General features: G+C 51.5%; 1 protein-coding gene across 1 annotated transcript in view; it reads right to left on the reverse strand.

The window, feature by feature from the left end:
* LOC133109603 (plexin-A1-like) overlaps positions 1–18,825 on the reverse strand; it is a 226,696-nt gene that overhangs the window by 197,495 nt on the left and 10,376 nt on the right. Inside the window, exon 2 of the mRNA XM_061218996.1 lies at positions 74–1,441. Within this exon, the coding sequence (XP_061074980.1) occupies positions 74–1,252 (1,179 nt within the window). The 5' untranslated portion in view covers positions 1,253–1,441. The remainder of the gene's footprint in view (positions 1–73; positions 1,442–18,825) is intronic.

Below are 18,825 nucleotides of genomic sequence, written 5' to 3' on the forward strand. Positions count from 1 at the left end.
GGGTGATGGAGGAGATGGAAGGAGGGGGTGATGGAGGAGGTTCAACGGCGCATGTCGCAGGGAAGGTACTCACCGAGTTGATGCAGGCCAGTTCCTTGTTGAGGAGCCAGGGCAGAGACAGCTTTCCCTCGCCCCTGTAGCAGGACTGGATGCGCTCCTTGATCTTCTCCTTGATGCGGCGCAGGGTGAAGAGGCAGAGGGCCGACTCCTTGGGCGGCTTGGCCCGGTTCTTCTGGCCCTGGGAGAAGATGGTGAACAGCACGTCCTCGCGCTCCGAGATGCCCAGTGAGCGGGCCAGCTGCCGGCCGGGCCGGCTGAGGAAGGCGTCCTGGATGAGCCGGTACTCCACGCCGTCCTTGGTGCAGCCGATGGGGAACTCCACGTACGAGTAGAACTTGGGGTCGTCCACGCAGAGGCGCACGATCTTGGAGGTGAAGAACTGCTCTCCGCTGGCGTCGGGCGAGGTCAGCTGCGTGTCCAGCTGAAGGGTCAGGTAGTACACGAACTGCTCGCTGCTGAAGCTGTAGATGTAGTAGATGTCGAAGGCGGGGAACTTGGAGAGCGTGTCCGAGGGGATCTTCAGCTGCGAGGAGACGAACTCGTCCTGGTAGACGAAGCTGAACATGTCGGCGTTCTCCTCGTTGGCCATCAGCTTGCGGCTGGACAGGGTGGGGAAGTACTCGGACTTGCCGTCGATGGGCGTGCCGATGAAGAGCTTGCTGTTGTGGCCGTCGGTGCCCTCGATGAGGACGCCCGACATGGTCCCGGACTCGCTGACGCTGGAGAGGTAGTGCTCCTTGCGGTGGTGGGGCTCGCCCAGCTTGAACAGGTCGTCCAGCCGCAGGAACTGGCAGATCCCCTGCGAGGTGCTGCCGCAGGCCAGCAGCCGGTTCTGGGCGTAGTCGATGAGGAGCAGCTTGTTGACGTTGTTGGTCTGCACCTGTTCGTAGGGGCACGACTGCACGCTGGGGGGCGGGTAGCACTTCTCATTGTCCACCACCGGGCCCGTCATGTGGCTCCGCAACTTGGTCAGGTTGCCGGACAGCTTGAAGATCCAGTTGACCGCACCCACGTACACCTCGCCCGTCTTGTTGTGGATAACCAGGTGCGTCAGTCCCCAGTCGGGTGGGGAGAAGGTTTTGAAAGAGGGGGCGGGCGTGGCGTGGGACTGAGCCAGTGTGCCTAGCGCCCCCAGCAGGAACAGGAGCCCCCAATACAGGACGGGGCAGAGCGAATTCCGGCACGGCCCCATGTTCAATCTGTTCCAAGAGGGCAGGGCCAAATGAGGGGGGTTCGCTCCTATTCTCAGTCACTCCTTTTCGATTTCGCCTCGTTATAATCAGGGGAGGGGGGGGGAGAAGCCCTTATTGATTCAACGTCCTTTTCTCTCTGTGCAGAGCTGTCATCTAGAACATCATCTGCAGTGGCTCGGCCGATTGCCCTGCAAGGCAAAAAACACATTATGAGCTGCAATGGAACATTTCCTATTGATTATGCATCTCCAGGGTTTAAAAGCTAGGGAAATGCTGCCAAATTTAGAAGGGTGGAAAAAACAATGTTGTAATTGATAATTTCTTTTCTCTTTTTTTTTTCTTTTTTTTTTTAAATGTCAAAACAGGTCCTGGAAGGAAATATTTCACAACGTTTAATTACCACAATAGATAGTGAGCAGGGCTGGAAGATTAAACGGATACAAATTCAGAACAATATGCAGGCGGAGAGAGTGCCCTTAAGTATTACACAACTCTTCATTGTCATGGGTTACGAGGGGGGGCGGGGGGGGTGGGGGGGTTCAGGGGGTGATGACTGCAGAGAAGTCAAGATTCTGGCAGGCCTGTGGACTCCTGGAGAGTAACCCCGCCCCCCCACGGCCACCCCATTGGCTGGATGCTGTATTAATAAACAGCCTGTTTCCGTTTCCTAATTAGCTGCCTGTTGCGAAACACGATCCTGGCACTGTTCGGAGCGCGCGATACCTCAACGACACGCAAGTCTCTCGCGCCGCGCGGCAAACGACGCTGGTTGAGCACTCAAACATTACAGTAAGAGCACACGGACCGAGCACGTCGCTTTTCGAGTCAGCGAGAGAGGAAGCGCACGGCGAGTGGTTCAAAGAAAAATAAAAAAATAAGGAATCGGCAGACGCTCCCCCCACCCGGCCGCTCCCGCTCCCCAACTCGCAGAGCGCCATGCTGCCTTCGCAGTTTCCCTCCCTGAAGGCGAGCCAAACGGCGCTCTCCCTCCCGCCTTCCCCAGCAGTCACACACCAATTATCCGCTATATGAACTGAGTGTTTCTCGTCCAAACAGAACAAACCGTTATTGTCTGCGCTGACGCTCGCTGCGGCACAACGGGTCCCGGAGCGGGAGAGCTGCCTTGTTTTAACGGCACGGGGCCATAACTCGGCCCTCCCTGCAACACTAACTCTTGTAAGTAGAAAAGAAACGCCCACGCGGACAGGCCCACTCGCATTCATCAAAAAAATACAATTTAAAACTTCAGCAAAGAAATCAATGCTCCGATAAAGCAGCCGGAGAAGAAAGGCGAATGATTCAGGCGCGACCTCTGGCCGCCTTATTCACTGTTAATGAATTGCGCCATTTCTTTGGTCTTCTCCAGGCCAAAATAATGACATCATCATAGCTAAAGTGCTTGGCAACATCCCTTTTGCGCCCTAATCGAGTCATGATCATATCGGGCGATCAGAAGAGAGATTTCTGCAAGTCCTGGTCCTAGAAATCTCTCTGCCGATTGTTGGTAGCCCTGGTCAATTTCACATTAGATGGAAAAGCCCATGGAGCACATTTTACTAATTTAATCGGGGAAAAACGGAGGAAAAGAAACAAATAAGAAAATAAATGAAGATATCATTGACCGTTTCCTTATCCTTCATACCACTGGCCAGAGTATTCAGGCTAAGTGAACGAAATTTGACCAATCATGTCAGTACAGAAATACTGCATCTGTGTGTACAGGAAGCCTCACAGCAAAATGTTGAAACATATATCAACTTCAACTATTTATTTATTTATTTATGTGCAGAAACCTCCAGCTTGTTTTTGCCATTGCATGGGCTCCTGCAGTTCTCGCAAATGAAACTCTGAAGGAGTGGTATTCATTTCAAATCCACAGCTCAGAGATGCAAAAAAAATAATAATAATAAAATAAAATAACTCTGTGAATAACATTCTGTGGGTTGACTGTCACAGTCAAATGTGATGGCAACAGAAATGGAGGAATACATTCATACGAAGGTATTCTCAACAGAGAATTTTGAACTTATCTCCATAATGTTATTTCTTGTGAGCAAAATAAATAGACAGCTTGATAGCCTGTGACTGATAATCTGCTTATTTCTCTCATTAACGCTTCAGTAAATGTCAAAACATATAAACACATTCTAACTTGCGACAGCACCTATGAAAATTACTTTATTACTTGGTTTGTTGACTGCGTTGTTAGCGGAATGCACATTAAGCTAAACGACAACGAATGAACCGGCTCAAAGCAATACCGTCATTCAAATTTCTCTTCCCTATATTCAAATCTATCTTTGTTCCATTTTCTCGACTGAAATGTCTATTTTCAATTCTATCTTTAATTCCCTTTTCAGCTTTTTTTGTTTTTTTTTTCTTGGGAAACAATAAGGCCCGTCAAATTTCACAATTCAAATGCGTGTTTCAGTTAATTGGAAAAATTTACTTATGTAGAAATCGACAGCAGCATATTTTAATTTGAGGGCTTTCAAACTTTTTTGGCTGTTGTACACATCTTCTATCATTCTCGCACTTCCTGGGGAACGATAAGTGGCTTCCTTTGTAGTGGCTAATTGTTTACTAATAAGCCAACATTTGGCTGACGATCACAGCTGATGACGCATCATTTGGCATCATGGCCAAAAACACTGAAGCAGCAGTCAAAGATCGTCTCTAAGAATTGACATGAGAAAAGTGTGTGGACTCCGTGGTGGCTCATGGGAAAATTCAACAGAAGGGCACAGCAGTTTGCACAATTTACAAGAATTTTGAGCATAAACATCACAAGACAACTTGCGATCGGAGGACCAGCCAACTGCCTCCAGCAGAGTGTTCAGAGATACTGCAGGCAGCCCGGGTCATACTGCACCCATGGGAACAGCCAAGTATGACGTCTTTTCTCCCCATTCCACACGTGCATTACCAGCCAGACGCCGGAGGACATCACACACAATACCACTGGCAAGCAGGGGTATGCTGGTTGAAGGGATTGACATTTAATTAAATGCAAGTACAATTTTGTATTTCAAACACATTCGAACGGTTACATTTTTTTAAGATACGAATATTCAAAAGCCATTTCTGGGGACACTTGACAGCTCTAATGTAAAACGGAATTTATTTAAAGAAATGAAAAATAACCTGAATAAAATAAGGCTCAAACTCCATTTTCTCTGCAGATAAATTCTGTTTGACAATCCTCTCCTTGCCTACTGATGCCTGTTCAGGTTTGAATTAATAGCGACAGAAGAAGGCAGTAGTGTAATTAAACTGCAATAATTTAAAGCCATATATTTAGAGCAATTTCCCCCTTGAGAGTATTTACTAAATTTGAATTAAAAAAATATCCTCTAAAAACTGGTTTGGCACCATTGAGATTCACTGAAGACCAGCCAACAGAAGAAAGAGGCAGAGAAGAGAGGGTGGGCAAAAAGAGAAAGGTTGGCTGCAGGCAAGAGAGATAAAGAGAGCGAGAGAGAGAGAGAGAGAGAGAGAGAGAGAGAGAGAGAGAGAGCGAGCGAGCGAGAGAGAGAGAGAGAGAGAGAGAGAGAGAGAGAGCGTGAAAGAGCGTGAGAGAGAGAGAGAATGAAGGGGAGGTGGGAAGCTGGTGTTCCTACACTTTCTGTCCGAATGCTGACGGGCTTGCAGGCCTATTCTGGTGAGCAGCTCCAGCCAAAAGAGGGAAAATAAATAAATCAAACGCACACTGAGCGCAAAGTCACAGCTTTTCGACAGTGCCGCTAAACCTGTCTTCCTGGATAATAGCCCAAGTGCCACGGCGCAACGGTGATTTATTGCTGGTGGCATATCAATTACAGCACTCCCCCACCAAAAGCAGACTCAAACTCAGGCAAATTTCTGCACACTGCATTTTTAACATGTAGGTCACATCTGGGCTGGGTCCCCCTCCCCCCGGCCTGCTTCTGCAGCAGGGGACAGTCCTACACCTACACCTACACACACACACATACTGTACATTTACACACACACACACACATACAGTACATTTACACACACACACAGACATAATGTGCATTTACACACACACACACACACACATACTGTATATTTACACAGACATACTGTACATTTACACACACACACACACACACACCCAAACTGTACATTTACACACACACACACACACAGACAGACACAGAGACACAGACATACTGCAAACCTACAGCCACAGTTAAACAGATGGATGCCGTCTCACTTTCCACACATAGCACGTACTCCAAGGTTTGACCTTTGAAAGACACCCACATAGTCTGCTACTTTTAGCCAAACACAGAACTACAATCCCTGTCCAATGCCCGCCTATTGTCTACATAATTACCCTGATTGTGAAGTCGTCCTTTGTAGTTTCATAATATAAAAAAAGCAGAGTAAGAACCCAGGCAGTAAACCCGCCGTGTCTCAGGAGTACTGATCTCAAGAAGGCCTTTCCCAAGGGGCAGTTTAAGGGCTTGTTAACCAGCCGGTTTAACTCCAGCAGAATGAAATGGGGTTTCGGCTGTAGCGGTCAACAGCGACTCCCTACAACAGCAGCTGGCCGCAGGTCCTTTTTCTAGGACGGGTTATTTTGGGGCGGACGGAGATTCTTACTTGATTTATTATTTATGATGGATAAAGGGCTCGTATTTCAGGCTGGTGTTATTGCTGCGCACGCCCTGTTGTTTTTACAGGTCACAGGACAATGCCAGGGCAGAGGAGCGCTTAGAGAAATCCTCTGCTTAAGCCTCTGTGTGCAACAGTACAGGCAGGATTAAGAGCTGTTTATCAACGCCATTCAACCACAACAACAAGTAATCGTGCACAACAATCTTGTAGAATAAACTAAGTTACGGGACTTACCCTGGGCAATTTTAGCAACAAAAGTATAAAAGATAATAACCATATTATTAACAAAACAGCAAGACAGCAAAAAAAAAAAAAAAAAAAAAACCCAAGAACAATAATTCATCATTATGACTGATACCATTACGGACAAGGCATGAGTTTATCTGAGATGAGTTCAAGGCTACACAGAACAGACCATAATGCAAATCGGAGAGCTTGACAATGACAACACAGGAAACCGCACAGGGTGCAAGCTGAAGTTCAAAACCTTGCAAGCCCCTTCTTGACAGTGAGCTACATTAACAAGTGCCCGCAAAAACGTTTCAGGTGCCTCACACCAGCCATGCGAAGCCGCGTTGCAGTTTAACTGAAACCACAAGGACTCGTGCTAAGCAGGAGGGGTCGGGGTGGGTCAGTGTATGGCGTGGGACCGACGGCCCCAGCACAGCTGTTGCCTCATGACCAGACAGACAGACAGACAGACAGACAGACACAGACAGAGACAGAGACAGACAGACATCCGCACACGCGGTTCCAGCAGCGTGGGACTAGGCGGGGACAGACGGATCTTCACGCTGCAGCTGCGACTGCCTAGCGGTGGGGCTTCTGGATCTTTCCGAGCCACAGTCCCAGTGTAAGGTAGAGACACACAGCAGCCATTCCCACAGCAACACAAACAAAGACATACAGGATACACACTACCCCAAGCGATTTAGTCCTAATCTGACAGAGGCAGAGCCTTTATTTTCTTAACCAAAACCAGAAGGGGGGGGGGGTGGTGTAGTCTAGGCTCAAAAACAAACTGCAAAGCGAAACACTTACAGCTCTACTGTTATCAGGCCTGTACTCTGCCACAGAGGAGCTTCAGACAATTTAGTACAATTTAGTTAACTTCAGATCTTATCTGAACTTAACTTCAAGGGCAAGTGGTCAACAGAGGAACGAGAAGTGGCCTGGAAAAACGCTTTAACCCGCATTTCCAACCCAGTCTAAAGGCAAAGAGGGTTGTGGTTCAAGCAAGGCTTCAAGATCATTTGTGCACGTAGAGAGCTGAACATGTGATAACGGTTCCACGTAAGACTTTCCCACACTAGACTCATTTTGTGGGGGTTCTGCTGCATTCATTTGATACTTTCCAAGATGTGCCACAATGCTACATTACACACGAAGAAAACTAATGCAGATTATTCTACTCAAATGTCCATTTACTTGCCAGTATATCCTCTGTAGTTCAGGAGTAATTCACTCGGGCCAACACGCTAATTACTGGCATTAGCCACTGGCATTGATAAAAATATTTTTTGACTAGTTGACAAAAATGCGAGGAAAGAATGACGAGATTTCTGTGTGAAACCACTCAAAATTACCCTTACAATTATGAAACAGCACATCTAATTATGGATAGAATTTATTTTCAAACTCTCAGGAAAGAGTCTATAAGCTATTGGCAAATCAAACTAACACAATTTCTTTGGCTGGGTGTCTGAGGTCAATACCCGAGTCCAAAAATCCATGAAAGGTCTTATTTATAAACGCTTGCCATATCCAACCAACCACTCCCAACAGGTTTGTACATGGTGAAAAGGTGACCGGAAACGCCCATGACGCATTACTCGTCACCGTGACTGTCACAAGCCTCACGTCAGAGGTTAAAAAAACGTCTGAGCCACCAATCACACAGAGCCAAGACCACATTACAGCCCTATACAGCTGCTGAAAAATGCTTCCAAAACCCAAACTATGTCTCTATAAAGCCACCACTGTGATTATGAATCTTCCTACCGAAAGAGACTCCTCAAGGGTGAAGCCATTAAAAAGAATCTGAGACACCTCTCAGCCATATCAGCCATGAACATTCTTTCCCCCTGGTTTCATTCTGTAAAAAACTGTTTTACCAAAAACCAGCTGACAGCATTGCCACATACATGAGCCGGTAACAAAAGATGGCTTTCATTCCATCGCTAATCTAATGGCGCCTATCCTTCAATGCTCGAGGGACTATGCTAAAGGCAAATAAACCTTTTTAAAGAATGGTATTCAAATTTTGTAGCCCAGACTTTTCCACAGACGGGACAAATCGGCGAGATTCTGCACCACGGCAAAGCGAAAGGGAGGTTCAGAGACAGACTCAAGGCCTATGACATCATGTTCCTCCACAACTACCCTCTGTTCAACTTTGTACTCTGTTCCTTCTCAGAGCAGGGGAGATAATCAGCCAATAAAGCACAAAGATTGTGTCCAACAACCGTTTTACAGATGAGCACCAGGGCTGCAGTTGCACAATAAACGAGACTCATTTCCCCCAAAAAGCCACCATTCCGCACAGCTCCGCCCGTCTCCCCGTTCACACGGTACGGAGACACGCGATAGCGCGCACCTGGGGGGCGGGGTGCAGGAGGGGGTCAGAGGTCGAGGAGGAACGCGGCAGGGGCCGGGGAGGAATGCGCTCATGTGACGCGGAGAGGGTACGGGACCGTCTGCGCAGCCTAACAAAGGCTTCTGTGTACGCAGGAGGGCCACCGAGGGGCTGCCGGGCGTCGACCGGCCGAACGGTGCGGCGGCTATCCTCGCCGGGCTAAGCCGCGGCCGAGGAAATTACCAGAGTAATTAACCTTCCACAGCGGTCTGGGCCATACGCGCGGCAGCAGGGGGAAAGGGAGGGGGGTGCAGGCACTACTCTTTATCAGCGAAAAGCAGCTGTGAGCACCCCCGGCCTGGTAGTCACCCCTCCTCACCCACACTCAACAATCCTTCTGACCGCAGCCCCGCTAACACCTGCGTACTGCGTGTGACTATCTGCACCGATGGGACTGTTAAAAAACGCGTTCCCAGCCAGGCGGGTGGGGCAGTCCCTGGGGTGGCTGACCCAGCTCAGGTACACGTTTGGCCGGGGGAGGTACAGGTCCCCCCGGGCGGCCAGGGGTTTGAATCCACATTATGGCACTGCTGTGACCCGCTCTGGTGTGCTCCCCTCTTTCACCACTCTTTCTGAAGAGGGCAGACTGTCCATTTCCTTTAATAATTAAAGCATTATTATAAGTACAAGCATTACAATTAGGATTAGTAATATTATAATTATTATCAGTATTACTGTCATCATTATTCTCATTGTTAACGATAATAATCTAGATATGCGTTTATTATTAATATGTTTTGCCAGGAGACAGAAACACAGCTCACTTCATCACTCCCATGACCTCATCCAGTAAATGCTGTAATAGATCCCACCCGTGATAAAAAAAACTAATGCACACCGACTCAAATTCCCATCAACAATAACGACATGCATTTCCGGACAGATTCATAATCAATTTTTACATGTTTTTTCCTTGAATTCCATTAACCGTCTTCTTAAAAGTGGGCCTTATGTTGGCCATTGTATGTTTTCAGTAGCACACATTGACGCATCTGGATTTGCACTGCGCTGAATCAGCTCATGTAAACTGAAAGACGTACAAAGCCGGTAAACGATGCCGGTACCAGAGCTGATGTCCCGCCTGACGGACGATTCTCTGACGGATTACTCTGAGCTGCTCTTCGCTGAAGAGTGGAGTTTCCAACAGAGCAGGTAAGAGTAATATGCTTAAAGCCCGACCAATACACCCATGCCATTTCAGATCAACTTCAATTATTCACCACACTCCAGTAAAATAAGAGGGAAGGGTGAGGTATTGGAAGAATAAGAGACTCCAACAACCACACCCTGTGAGATCAGTCCTGTTGCCATTTCCTTCTATAAAGCACACTATGTTCACTCGAATGAGCTCATGCGCACAAGCACCAAACGATGTCAAACAGACAAAACTGGCATCCACAGCCAAAAGCTGCTTCTGCCTCCCTCTACCTCCACGTCTCAGGCTCCTGGAAAACACCGTATTCCTGCTGACACACCGATGGGCAATGGTGGGTCGCACCGCCTTCTGCTGAAGCTGGCCAAGGAGGCGAAGGCCTTAAGTCACAAGGCCCCATACAAAATCAAAAATGGTGTAAAAATGTCATAACACCTGTCACAACAAAAGGGGAAATGGCGGCGATTTCATCAAGCGCACCACTCTACACGTCCCTATTAGATGAGTCTCTCCCATCACTCCGGACGCAAGGGAGCCTGAAGAAACCGATGAGGGGGGGGGGATAGTGAAAGGCAGAGAGAGGAAAGAAAGGGGGAAAAGAGGCGAGGAGGACAGGACGATGGAAGCGGGGGTTAACGGCTCCGGGGCCCGTTCTGTGTGGCTTTGCCTACGCAGAGCAGCGGCCGGCGAATTAATCAAACGGCACGGGCAGGCGAATGATCAGCCGCGGTGTTTCACAACGCCCCGGAGACAGGCCGTCAATCAGAGCAGACGTGAGGCCGGCTGTCGCTCACGCGCAGGGCCCCGCCCCCGCCCCCGGCAGGCACGCGAGGACGGCGTCTGAAGCGGCTTTAAAAAGCGTCCGCAGAGAAGCCGCGCGGCTAAACCAGCGCTTTCATAACCACCGGCAGGCCCACGCGACAGGCCCGCTCCTCTCCATCGCCGCTATGCGCCACACGCACGGCGCTTTTAAACAACGCGGATACATTAGCACGCCGCGGCTCCGACGGAGTTTCACCTGAGCCTCGGGCGAAGGAGAGAGGCAGCTCTCACGCGTCTCCCCGCCGCGCCTCTCGCGTGGCGAGACAGTCAGAGCGCAGATAACGTAGCCCGAGCACACGCATATCCCACACGCTCACACCGGAACAGGCACCGCGGCTGCAGGCCATACCAGCGTGGATGCCGGTCATACCAGCGATCCTGACTCAGGCGGGCGGGCTCCCGGTGGAGAAACGACAGGTCTAACGAGCGAGGAGACGGCTCGTTCCGATTCAGAAAAGGCTTTTCAAAACAGTTTCAAAAGACCCGTTTTACCGGATCAGCAGGAAGGGAACTTTTCCCCATCACCGGCTGTCAGGCTGCGAAGAGGCACCCGAACGAGCGGCGGAAAGCGCGAGGGCGGTAAAGTATCTATCAATCAATCTTCCCATCGATCAATCTACGTCGTGCGATGGGAATTTTCCACACGCTGCATCTGTGTCAGCGCGGGGATTGTCCACCTTTCACAATCTGATATTTCAATCTTTATCAGAGACGCTGGCCCCGGCAGAATCACACCAGATCACTGCCGCACCTGCTAAGTGCTCCGACATTTATTTGTGTTCGGCACCGATTTGCTTAAAAGGGTACATTTGCATCTTTAACGTGAAGTAAATTCTTTATTAACATTCTGAAAACATGGGCTATTAATAGAAGCCTCGCTGCAATTTCCCTGATAATTTAACAGCCTGTCATCTCCAAATACAAAGAAAAATGCTTTTAACGGGAGAAAAATCCTTTGAAAACGGTAAAGCGCTTTACGTGGGTAAGAAAGGGTGAATATTTCTAACTGAACTCAAATGAGACATTCAGGCACATCTGGGGTATAAACAAACAACAGACCTCATACTCTGTTGCCATGACACCCATTCTGTGCCTCTCATTGCGATTCCCCAGGGTATTTTAGGAATTGAGACCACAGGGAAGGGAGGACATCACACATTGTGGCGTCCTGCATCGTTGGGGAGAAAGGGCACGTGGCGATCAGCACAGCCCAAAACCTGTCTGTCTGTCTGTCTGTCTGTCTGTCTGTCTGTCTGTCTGTCTGTCTGTCTGTCTGTCTGTCTGTCTGTCTGTCTGTCTGTCTGTCATGGTGGGGGGGGCTCATGGTGGGGGGGGCTGCTGGAAACAGACAGGGTTGCTGATGTGGTCCTGATTAGCTGGGCAGTGGGGGAAATATTCCAGCTATGTTTTTCTGGGAGCCCCTGGGGGCTTGTGTCAGCACAGCCTCCCAGAGTATGGAACTTTACACAAGGAAATGAAAGCCTGCGCATGCCTGCAGCCCGGACTGCCCCCTCTGTCTCACCCCACCACCACACCCCCACCGGGCAGACTGCCCTCTCTGTCTCACCCCACCACCACACCCCCCCGGGGCAGACTGCCCTCTCTGTCTCACCCCACCACCACACCCCCACGGGGCAGACTGCCCTCTCTGTCTCACCCCACCACCACACCCCCACGGGGCAGACTGCCCTCTCTGTCTCACCCCACCACCACACCCCCACGGGGCAGACTGCCCTCTCTGTCTCACCCCACCACCACACCTCCACCAGGCAGACTGCCCTCTCTGTCTCACCGCACCACCACACCCCCACGGGGCAGACTGCCCTCTCTGTCTCACCCCACCACCACACCTCCACCGGGCAGACTGCCCTCTCTGTCTCACCGCACCACCACACCCCCACGGGGCAGACTGCCCTCTCTGTCTCACCCCACCACCACACCTCCACCGGGCAGACTGCCCTCTCTGTCTCACCGCACCACCACACCCCCACGGGGCAGACTGCCCTCTCTGTCTCACCCCACCACCACACCCCCCCGGGGCAGACTGCCCTCTCTGTCTCACCGCACCACCACACCCCCCCGGGGCAGACTGCCCTCTCTGTCTCACCCCACCACCACACCCCCACGGGGCAGACTGCCCTCTCTCTCTCACCCCACCACCACACCCCCACGGGGCAGACTGCCCTCTCTCTCTTACCCCACCCCCACACCCCCCGGGGCAGACTGCCCTCTCTGTCTCACCGCACCACCACACCCCCACGGGGCAGACTGCCCTCTCTCTCTCACCCCACCACCACACCCCCCCGGGGCAGACTGCCCTCTCTCTCTCACCACACCCCCACGGGGCAGACTGCCCTCTCTCTCTCACCCCACCACCACACCCCCACGGGGCAGACTACCCTCTTTCTCTCACCCCACCCCCACACCCCCATGGGACAGACTGCCCTCTCTCTCTCTCACCCCACTCCCACACCCCCGGGGCAGACTGCCCTGTCTGTATCACCCCACCACCACAGATTCCCCTCTCTGTCTCACCTCACCACCGCAGACCGCCTGCCAGTTCACTGCGACCTCAGCCCGACAGCCAAAACTGCCCGCAGTCTGACTGAGACCACAACACACTGCGGTCTTCTACACAGCGCAGCAGGAGGAAGACACACTCACGCATGTGCACAAACTCGCACTCACAAACACCTACATGGATACACACACACGTCACTATGGAAACTATGTGGTACATACTCTGGATAAATACCCCCAGTATCAGTTCTGTAAACAGAACCAATTACTACATTTCTACAGTTTCCGTCAAGACTATGGAATCATTTCTTGAAATGTAAGAAGTCGAGGAACAAAGTGCTGATAAGCTGATAAACAAAGCAAAACACTGTAAATCTTTCCCTGGAATAATGTCACAGTGAGAAAACCCATTGCAGCACTGCCTGGTTTGTCCCCTGCCGCACCCCGTAGCGGGGCCCTGTCTCCGGGCAGAGAGGGAGGGAGACGTTACTTCTTAAAAACCCTCCTGTCTGCCTCAGTCCTCGTTCCTGGTCCGCCTGGAGCACAAAAGCACCGTATCAGCAGCTGCTGATGGGTAAACAGAAAAGTAACCCTTAATTACAGCTGTCAGGCGAACAACAGGGGCAGGATTACACAGGAGCAACAGGTCCGACCGCTAAACCCTCAGTAACCTCAACAGACAGCGCTCAGGAAACCTGCCTGGCTGGCTGGCTGCAGTTAGCGGCTGGCTGCCGTTAGCGGCCGGCTACGCGTCGCTCTTTCGGCACTCCCGGAGGGACGGTCCGGACACGGCTCTCTTTCCCTTTCGAGCGTCGACACGGAGGCTCGGCCATTGTGGTCGGCTTGTTTTCTTTTCCGCTCCGGCCGCCGGGCCGCTGTAATTGGCTGAGGGAGAACAATGGGGGGAAAACTGGAGAGGAGTTGGCAGAACTCTGAGACAGACCCATTGTGCACATGCCCACACCCAGGTGTGAGCCCCGAGCCCCCAACAACCAACCAGGCTCACTCCCTCCACAAACACCCCCCCCCCCCCCCCCCCCCCTCCCCCTCCCCCTCCCCCTCCCCCTCCCCCTTCTGTGAGATTTGCCTCCCGGGAGGCAGGTCACACTGGTGAAATGGCGGGTGCAGTACCCATAGTCCGCAGAGTGGGGGCAGCGCAGGGACTCAGGTTAATGGGTATGACACCAGGGCAGCTCCAAAAATACAGAACAGAATCAGACAGTGGAATTATGGACAGTGACCTCATTCACGTGAGCCCACAGTAGGATCGCAACACAAACAAACACACTCATCTCCTCCAACACCACACAAACACACTCATCTCCTCCAACACCACACAAACACACTCATCTCCCCCAACACCACCTACAAAACCCACAGAAATCCCCTTACATAAGTGCTGCGATGTGTTTGCAGAAGGGCCACTCATCACCAAAAATGACCACAGAGAGGAATCTGAATGGGTGCGTGATGCCAGAGAGCGCGGCTGCTGGGGGGTGGCATTGGGAACGTGACCGGAGCCAGGCCACATGGCAAAAACGCGACCAGCATTCCCGGGAAGGAGAACGTGGGGACAGCATTCCGGGGAAGGGGAACATGGGGACAGAATTCCCGGGACGGGGAACGTGGGGACAGCATTCCGGGGAAGGGGAACCTGGGGACAGCATTCCCGGGACGGGGAACATGGGGACAGCACTCCTGGGACGGGGAACATGGGGGACAGCATTCCGGGGACAGGGAACGTGGGGGACAGCATTCCGGGGAAGGGGAGCATGGGGACAGCACTCCTGGGACGGGGAACATGGGGGACAGCACTCCTGGGACGGGGAACATGGGGGACAGCACTCCTGGGACGGGGAACATGGGGGACAGCATTCCGGGGAAGGGGAACCTGGGGACAGCATTCCCGGGACGGGGAACATGGGGGACAGCATTCCTGGGACGGGGAACCTGGGGACAGCATTCCCGGGACGGGGAACATGGGGGACAGCATTCCGGGGACAGGGAACGTGGGGGACAGCATTCCGGGGAAGGGGAGCATGGGGACAGCACTCCTGGGACGGGGAATGTGGGGACAGCCCGGGGTTGGGCTAGAGGAGGAGAGGAGAGGGACCGTCGAAGAGTCAATTAGTGCCATCCTACATTTACACAACAGACCAGCGATCCCACTCAAGCACTTCCTCTCCATGCTAATCACGGCCGCCCACGCTCACCCAGCCAGTCACCGAGGGAGTCATTCAGCAAGAGGTCCGTCAACAAACACCCGCTTTCTCCCCTGGGCCTGCTGCACGCTCACTCCCTCTTCCCCACACTCTCAGTCATCTACACACACACACACACTCTCTGTCATCTACACACACACACACTCTGTCATCTACACACACACACACTCTCAGTCATCTACACACACACACACACACTGTCATCTACACACACACACACACACACTCTCAGTCATCTACACACACACACACACACACTCACACACACACTCTCAGTCATCTACACACACACAGTCATCTACACACACACACACACACACACACAATCATCCACACACACGCGCGCACACACACACACGCGCGCACACACTCTCTCCCTCTCTCTCAATCATCCACATACATACACGCACGCGCACAAACTCTCTCAATCATCCACACACACAGACACACACGCATGGACACACACAGACACACACACCTCAAGGCACATGCCAGCTCAATCTGCCTTGGAGAATGCCTGATGGCTAGACAGTGCTTTTAGCATTTAATCCAAACAGCTGCTCTGGAGAAACAGAAACCGTTACCAAGGTTTGTGTCCCAAGCAACCTACCTGATTGGCAGGAGGGGGTGACAAAACAACTGATGCACCCTACAATTACAGACTATTTTCCTGGAGAGACGAGTGTGTCCGTCTGTCCGCAAACGCCGCCCTGTCTGCTCTGAGGGATCTGGTGATGTCGGGACGTGAGCGCTCCCAGGGGGAATCGGAGGAGTGCTGATCGGGGGCCTGCGCAGGCGGCATGTGGATCAGCGGCTGCGCTAGACGGCGTGCCGACAGGAAATGCCCGACTCCGGGAGGATAACTCAGGTCACGGTGTCCGAGGGGCTGCTGTTCCAACCAGACTAGCACACCCTCACGTCACCTTAAACTACAGCGCACACTCCCTCAGCCACTGCAAATCACACGGCTCATACGCGCTTTCACAACACATCCCTCTATACAACGCATGCGCTCAGATATTTACGACACATTTATATATTGCCGAAACAGTTCAGGCTAATTTGCTTACTCAGCGGTACAATAGCAGTGTCCCAGCTGCAGTTTCCTCACTGTTGCACACTGCCATATGCGAGGGAACGCAGTCCCGAGATCTTCAGACGCGCACCACAAAAATGTGAAAACTCCACGTTCAGGACACGCAGCAGATCTACTGGCAGAGGCAAGGCCACAGAGGCCACACAAACAAACCAGAGAAACGCACACACACCAGCGCCCTGCTGAATGAGCATTCCTGAGTGTGGTGAGATTTTAGTGTTTTTGCACAAACACTCCCCCCCCTCATAAAACTGCCCCCACCCACCAAATGTCAGTGCCTGGCATCGCCGCCCCCCCGGGGGATCGAGTGGGGGTGGTCCGCCGCTGCTTCCCCGAAAAAGAGAGAGAAAACATCTGTTTGAGTTCCAGAAAAGAGCCACAGGCCGGCCTGGCCGCCCGGCAGACAGCTGTTCTGACGGAGAGGGGTTTAATCACGAGCGTGAGTCAGCCGCCGCGGCCCCGCCCACTTCATAAAACCGCTCCGCTCCAGAAGCACGCCGCCCGCTAACCAACGAGGGCCGCACTGCACCGCCCGCCCTGTCAAACCCCCCCCCCCCCCCCCGGTCCCTGACCGGGAGACCCGGACCGGCCGGCAGAAACACGGAGGGCCTTCCGGAACCTTCCTCGCTCAGACCACGCCGGAGTTTCACTCAGAGGGCCGCCCCAGCCGTCGCCGTGACGGACACACACGCACACGCGCTTCGTCTCCGCACCGTCTCTCAGGCAGCCCAGCCTGCGCCTCATCATTTATTTATGCATTATTAACATTTTTATTTGACAGGGACAATATGCAGTTCTCAACATGGATGTTAGCACATTCAATATACTGCACCAGAGGGCAATTTTCATCTGTAGCGCCCGGGGTTTGAATAATACTACAGAAAAGTAAAGATAAAAACCCATGCATAAAAATGGTACTAAACACATGACAGCCAAATTAATACAGTTTGGTTTTGTTATAAAACTGCCTTAATCAGCACAGTACAGGGGTATAGTATAGTGCTCCGAGCGGTTTCCATTTTGGCTCTGAATAAACAGCAGATAATTTCCAATTTATCCCAGCATGCAACATCCAAAAAAGCGCTTTGAGTTAGAGGACAACACGTGTGCAGCGGCCGCCATGAACCCAGTAGACAGTTGATAATCCCAAAATAAATATTTGCCGTTTGTGGATGTCTACCAGCCCTACTTTCCGTCACAGGGATGACAGCTTTCAGTTTAACAACAGTGCACTCCACTGGATGACAAACTGCGGATACCATTTTGACGGTGCTGCTGGGGGGGGGGGGGATACGTTTTTCCATTTGTAGAATGTTTCCCTCCTCGAAGCCCCTTTCGGCAGAACAGTCCCCGTTTCCAGAAAACATGAAGTTGTTCACGAGTAGCATTCTCTCTCTCTCTCTCCCTCCTGCTCTTGTATTCGGCAGAAAAGCAGCTGGGAGGAGGCTGGCCATGGCGCCTGGCAGGATTACTCCATTTCCCATACCACCCCGCTCCAAACCCAGCTCAAAGAGCCAGCGCTACGCCCGCCAGACGGAAAATCCCCATCCGAGCCACCGCACAAACCCCGCGGAACCGGGAAGGAGGGAGACCAGCTCCAGTCACTGTAAGGTCCTCAACCCGCAGGGCGCACGGGAAAGCAGAGAATTATGGGTATGGAGACTGGAGCCCTGCCGAAACTCCGCATGACCGACTTCTCACACATTGCTCGACAGGAATGTGCCAAACAAAAACAAAGACTTCTGTACTGGGGCTTAAGTTATGCATTGCTATTTTTTAAACAAAGTCAGCCTGTTCCCCACATTTTATAGCTTTACTACATAAATAATGAAGCAACATGTGTTGCTGTGCTCTTTGGTCTATGGCCGGGTACTGAATTCTGATTGGAGCAGTAGGAGAGTTTCAAGTATTAGTATTAGTCTTGCTGAAGGGTTCTTCAGGTTTATGTTGTTGCTGAAGGGTTCGTCAGGTTTATGTTGTTGCTGCAGGGTTCGTCAGGTTTATGTTGTTGCTGAAGGATTCTTCAGGTTTATGTTGTTGCTGAAGGGTTCTTCAGGTTTATGTTGTTGCTGAAGGGTTCTTCAGGTTTATGTTGTTGCTGAAGGGTTCTTCAGGTTTATGTTGTTGCTGAAGGGTTCGTCAGGTTTATGTTGTTGCTGAAGGGTTCATCAGGTTTATGTTGTTGCTGAAGAGTTCTTCAGGTTTATGTTGTTGCTGAAGGGTTCTTCAGGTTTATGTTGTTGCTGAAGGGTTCTTCAGGTTTATGTTGTTGCTGAAGGGTTCTTCAGGTTTATGTTGTTGCTGAAGGGTTCATCAGGTTTATGTTGTGGCTGAAGGGTTCATCAGGTTTATGTTGTTGCTGAAGGGTTCATCAGGTCTATGTTGTTGCTGAAGGGTTCTTCAGGTTTATGTTGTTGCTGAAGGGTTCTTCAGGTTTATGTTGTTGCTGAAGGGTTCTTCAGGTTTATGTTGTTGCTGAAGGGTTCATCAGGTTTATG

The sequence above is a fragment of the Conger conger genome, chromosome 14, assembly GCF_963514075.1.
Source record: "Conger conger chromosome 14, fConCon1.1, whole genome shotgun sequence".
Classification (NCBI taxonomy): Eukaryota; Metazoa; Chordata; class Actinopteri; order Anguilliformes; family Congridae; genus Conger; species Conger conger.